At 55.0% G+C, this 6,000-nt stretch overlaps 1 protein-coding gene across 5 annotated transcripts in view; it reads left to right on the top strand.

The window, feature by feature from the left end:
- WSCD2 (WSC domain containing 2) overlaps positions 1 to 5,740 on the top strand; it is a 114,021-nt gene extending 108,281 nt beyond the window's left edge. For all 5 annotated transcript variants that reach the window (XM_053902109.1, XM_053902113.1, XM_053902110.1 and 2 more), the window contains one exon: positions 3,690 to 5,740. In XM_053902109.1, the coding sequence (XP_053758084.1) occupies positions 3,690 to 4,042 (353 nt within the window). In that variant the 3' untranslated portion in view covers positions 4,043 to 5,740. The remainder of the gene's footprint in view (positions 1 to 3,689) is intronic.
- Positions 5,741 to 6,000: the final 260 nt, after the last annotated feature.

Below are 6,000 nucleotides of genomic sequence, written 5' to 3' on the forward strand. Positions count from 1 at the left end.
CCCTTGCTTTTAGGGTCCCTGCATCAGCAACATCAGTATCACTTGGGAACTGGTTAGAAAAACATTCTGCGGCCCCCACCACAGACCTGCGGAGTCACATTCCGGGCGGGTGCCTGGCAAATCTGGGTCTTACCCATCCCTCCAGATGTTTGATACACATTGATGCCCCAACGTGAGAACCACTGCCTTCATAAAAACCTCGCAGCTCAGAGTGTGGCCTGTGGATCAGTGGTGTCCATCACCTGGAAGCTTCTAAAAAGCTTTCTCAAAAAGCACATCTCAGCCCTCCCCCACCCCCTGCCAGGGTCCCTGAATGGGAATCTGCATTTTAACCAGATTCTCTGGGAAGCTTCCTAGGCACTTGCAAGTTTGAGAACGCCTGGCTTAGAATGCCCTCCCCTAGCAGGTGACGGTCACCTCCCTAAGAGCAGAGCTCCCCTAGCTGCTGAGCACATCCGTCCCACCCTGCCTCTGCCCCCTTCCCCTTTAGAGCTGGGTCAAGGCCCTTGCAACCCTCCCCGCCCCCCCCCATTTTGGGTTCCGTAACATTAATTTTACAATCTCCCTGGAGTGGGTCCAAAGCAAAGTTTTATGTGATATGATTACACAAGGTGAATCGTCCTGATCTGTCTAATGAAACAGACTGTGTTTGATGATTCCGTGGGGAATTAAGTGCAGTTAAGCTATTAATCAGGCCCCGGTTCTTCTCGACAAGAGGGAGCAAAGAGGGGCCCGAGGGGCCCTGCCAGGCGCACGTGTGGGACCATTCCGGCGGAACCAGCACTGGTGACCAACGGTCCGTGGCTCGGCTTGCCTTTATTACCCGCTTTGAAGGCAGCGATCAGTTACCGGGAATCCTGTGCTAATCGGGGCTTCTGTCTTCACCTTTTATCCTTCTTTCTGATGAAGTGGGTTAGGAACAGCCAGGATGGCCATCTTTGGGGTAGGCACACAGCTGTTGCTGAGGCAGCTCGGGTGTTGCCCGGAAGCTCTGATGCAACAGGTGGGGCACCTGGGGCACCAGCATCAAGGATGATCGTGACCGTAGCCAGCACTTATGGAGCACCTGCTGGATCCCAGGCTGGGTGCCAGGGTCTTTGCTGTGCTTACTCCATTCCCTCCGCCCAGCAGCACGCCCAGGACGGAGGTCTTTGCGCAGTTCTGCCGATGGGTAAACTGAGCCACCGGGAGACCGACCGAGCCCCTCAGCTACTCTAGGGAGGAAAGGGGTTGCGAACGCCGTCCGTCTGACTCCCAAGTTGTCCGTGAACAGACCCCGAGTCGTAGAACAACAGCCGAAGGTGAAGTGAGTCGTGGTAAACTAGGAGCTGATCCCGAAGGGTTTCCTAGGAGGGCAGGCGCCGGGCTCAGTCAGGGTTCAAATCCTGTCTTGGGTGATTACTGTGTGGCCTTGAGCCACTGGCTTCGTGTCTCTGAGCCTCCTTTTTCCTGTGTGTAAAATGGGCCCAAGTCTCACTCTCCAGGCTTCTTGGGAAAAGGGGAGGTGGCTGACACATAGTAGGTGCTCAGGCAACATACGGTCCCATCCCCCGGTGATCTCCAAGGATGCCATGCTGTCTCCACCCGCCTGCATTGAAGGCCAGGAGCCCCATTTGCAGGACTCTGACCACCGTGCAGGCAGGTCCTTCCTTCTCCTCGACGACCACCGTGCAGCACCCCCTCCAGCAAATATTTGAGATGGTCAGAAGCAGCCAAGCCTAGAAATCCGATCTGCGTGTTACTAGGTGACTGAGTACCATCTCCGTCCACCTGGGCCTCTGCCATCAGAGCAGCAGGTGTCCTGAACCATCCGGGACGCCGTGAGGTGACTCAGGAGTGGAGAGATTCTTAAAAAGAAAAAAAAAAAACCAAAAAACTATACACATGCTATATGTTCTTTTAATCACTCATACATCTGGTCTTAACCCATTACAACAGTGTGGGCCCAATTAGCCAGATACATTGTAAATAATTTATCGTCAGGATAAAATATATCCTTGTCACCAGGATATAGATTTCCCAAGCAGCAGTGGTGTTCCGGGGGGGCCACTGGGAGAGCCAGAGCCTCTCCACAGGTCTTGATGTGTTCTGCAAAGAAAGAGGAGCCCTTTATCACGTCACAGTTTGGCGGTTGGGAATTTCAATTTAGTTCAACAAGCATTTATTGAGCCCCTGCTGGGTGTAAGGCAGTGGGGGTGAGGCTCCTGGTGCCTGGGAAGGATTAGGACCTGAGATCAGACAGGCCTGGTCTGGAGGGTGCTGCCTGGGGCTGTGTGACCTCGGGCCAGTCACTTACCCTCTCTGAGCCTCAGTTTCCTCACTGGTGATACAAGTGAACAGTAGCCCTTTCCTTGCAGGGTAGTTTTTAGGATTAAATGAGATCATGGGCACCCATCACCCAGCAAAGGTTGAGGATTTAGTTATTAAGAACCAGTTGGGCTCCCCCAACCCAGCTTGGAAAACTCACCAGACTGTCGTTCAATAAACAAATCCCTCTGGAGGGGGCAGAGCAGTGGTGCTTCTGTGAGCAGCAGAGGGTCTGGCTTCAGCGTTTTGGGGCGCCTGCCCCCTCTGATTGTCCTAGTGGGGGTTTGGAATCCCCTTCTGCCTTCCCAGCATCCTCTGTGATCTCCTTCCACAGTTACCCAGATTCTCGTTCTGTCAGTTTCAGCAGCTCCAGGGCTGGCTGGTGTCTCTTTGAGGTCCTCTCTAGGGTTTCCCCAAGCCGTCACTCACATTCTCCTGTAGCCTGCCTTTCGAGTCAGACCATCCCCAAACACCTTCCCGTTGCTGGTGACAATCCACCCTGCCATTTTCCCATGGCCAGGTAACACACCACAAAACAAAACATAGTGTATGATGATTCAAAGTAGAGAAACAACACGAAGGCAAAGATGACGATATAGAGCATCTGACTTCAACTCTACCCCCAGCCCAGTCCATCAGAGACCACATACGCGGGGGGTTCAAAGGGGGTTGCGGAGCCCAGAGCCAGGAGAGCCGGGGAAGGCAAGATCTCATCTCAGGATAATGACAGGAAGAGTATTGAGTCAACATCTATTGAGCACTTCCTGGGCCTGAGGCCCCATGCTCAAAACCTCCTATGCTTTAATCTGCTTGCGTATACAAAGGTCCTGCTATCGTAGGACCTGGGAGTAGATAACCGTTACCAAAGAGGAGAATTGCTACTACACAGGGTAACTTGATGGTGAAAAGCCTAGACTTTGAAGCCAGACTGGTGTCCCATCCTGGCTCTACCGATGATTAGCTGTGTGTCCAAGAGCACCTGACTTAACCTCTCTGTGCCTCTTTTTTTTTTTCCTGTTTAATGAAAACGAGCGTACCTGTCGCACAGAATCATGAGGAATAAGTGAATGAGTAGCTCTATTCATACGCGTATTGTACGTGAATACAAATGCATATAGAAGGTACAGTAAATACACGTATTTATGGATAAGTCTGTGCCGGGCCTACAGTGAGCACCCAACGAGTGGTGGTGTTATCCCCAAAGACAAGGTGAAGAACCTTCCAGGCGGAAGCGGCAGCACGGAGGGGGCAGGAATCAGGCCAGTTTGGGGATCCGAAGGACTGGGTAAGGGTGTCGCTGTCAGTCACTGCGTCCGCTGCCACCTGACCCTTGTCCCCAGAGCCCCTCCTCCCCCTGACCCGGCCCTGCCTCCTCTCTCCAGAGTGGCCGGAGTTTGTGCGGAACTACGCCCCGTGGTGGGCCACTCACACGCTGGACTGGCTCAAGTTCGGCAAGAAGGTGCTGGTGGTGCACTTCGAGGACCTGAAGCGGGACCTGTTCGTCCAGCTGGGCCGCATGGTCAGCCTGCTGGGCGTGGCCGTCAGGGAGGACCGGCTGCTGTGCGTGGAGAGCCAGAAGGACGGCAACTTCAAGCGCTCGGGGCTCCGGAAGCTCGAGTACGACCCCTACACGGCCGACATGCAGAAGGTCATCTCTGCCTACATCAAGATGGTGGACGCGGCCCTGAAGGGGAGGAACCTCACCGGCGTTCCCGACGACTACTACCCCAGATGATGCATCAGGCGGGGAAGGGGCCGGGAGTCCCGCCCGAGCGGGGGTCTCGAGACTCCTGGGGGCGCCCCCCCCCACCCCAACCCATCTGTCCTCTCTCTCTGGCTTGGGGACAATCCCCTTGGCTGCTGTCGGCCTTCAGTGACGTTCCTGCATGACCAAGAAGGCTCGAGGGAAGAGACTGGGCGCTCCCCACCCTTGGAGGCACAGGGGGCCCCTGGTTTGGAGACGTTCTAGCCACGTGGACCCTTTTCTGTCTCCTCTGCCCCTGCCCCCTCCCCCCCCCCCCGCCACTCTGGGCCCCACCTGTGGGAGGGAGGGCTCACGGTGGCCCCAGGACATGGGTGTCCCACTGCAGATGTCAAGGACCTCGATGCCAGAGTGGAAGGGACTGTAGCAGGAGAAAGTGGCCCCAGACTCTCTTCCCTTCTGGGCTGAACATTCACGGCCTCCCCCTACCTTCTCCCCTCCACCCCCGGAATCACAGGCACCAACACTTATCCAGGCCGCTTCTGTTTGAAGAAGGGTCTCAGACAGCCCGGGTGGGGTGCGGAGGCCATGATGCTCACAGGACGTTAACGGGCACCACCACGTGGGGCCGCTGTTGTCATGAGCCCACCTCTCGCCACAGTGCTCCTGAGAAGCCATCGGGTTGGTTGGCCACCTCTAGGGCCGGAATTCTACCCTTTCTTCCCCTGCTGTAGCCAGAAGGTGACCTTGGGATCTTTGATCTCCCTTCTGGGGGTTCTCAGGCGCCAACAGTCACCCCACCAGGATGGCCACATGCAGAATCTTGAGTAACACAGCTCTCTGTTGTGGCGCCCTACACTGCCCTCTGACCCCTACCAGTGGGTCCTTTGCTATCCAGATGAGAGAGCAAAGTGCTCCAAATCAGGTGGGACCATGACCCTACTACCTTCTCAGCCCATTGACCTCCCCTTGGTCATAGTCCAATGGGGCTGGCCTCCCTCAGAATGGGAATGGTTCTTCATTTCCATACAAGCACTGCCCCCTTGGTGGTTAAGACCTCAAACCAAAGGATTCTCAAGGACCTGGGTTGCTAATTATCTGTCTTTGAAAGCATCGATTCAGGACCCATCTTCCCCCGCCTCGGATACCAATGGCTTCACATCCAGCCCATACCCGTGCACCTGTCTCATTCCCTACCATGTAGATGCAAAAGCCATAGGTCACAGATCTTTGCTATTCTGTCTGGAGCAGCCCCCCCAGTCAGCCCCTTCGAAGGCTCGGGGGACAGGTAAAAACACTCGTTCCCAAATACCCAAGAGACTAGGGAGAAGGAGCGTGTAAAGAGATATATTTTTTTAAGAGGAATAGAACTAATACGTTCTGCCCCTTGGCACTTGGCCACTTGAAGAGAAGGGCTTAGGGATTGAGCCTGTGTTTCTCTTCCCTGATTCCCTCAGCTGTGGGATTCGGGCCACCGCAGGGCCCAGCCAGGGGGCCCTGAATGTATTTTATACCATGTTTCTTCCCCCACCCCCCACCCAGGCTAATTTCTAGTCTTTTGAGAAGCAGTCGAGGGCGTGGCCTCCCCTCCCACTTAGAGATCAGCGCTCTCTGGGGTGACTCTTGGTCCAAGACCTGGGCCAGCTCTGCTGGTGGCCACTCAGGCCACAAGCCTCAGTCCGAAGATTCCTCAGGTCAACACCATCATTAAAAAGCGAGTTTTGTTGAGTATTCTACCTTGTCATGGAGTGTTGTGTAAGGCGATTTCACAAGTGGGCGTGTGTGTGTGTGTGTGTGTGTGTGTGTGTGAGAGAGAGAGAGAGAGAGAGAGAGAGAGGGGTATAAGTGTCCACGGAGTCTTGACCCAAGTCACCGACAGCACTCCACCTGGGTCATAGGCTAAACCCTGGCCCGCCTCCAAAATGGATGCTGATGTTACATCCAGACCGAGCCTGAATCTGCCCACTGCTTTGATTGTGGCCACAGACTGA

Source organism: Panthera pardus, unplaced genomic scaffold (assembly GCF_024362965.1).
Source record: "Panthera pardus isolate Hobbes unplaced genomic scaffold, ASM2436296v1 HiC_scaffold_15, whole genome shotgun sequence".
Lineage (NCBI taxonomy): Eukaryota > Metazoa > Chordata > Mammalia > Carnivora > Felidae > Panthera > Panthera pardus.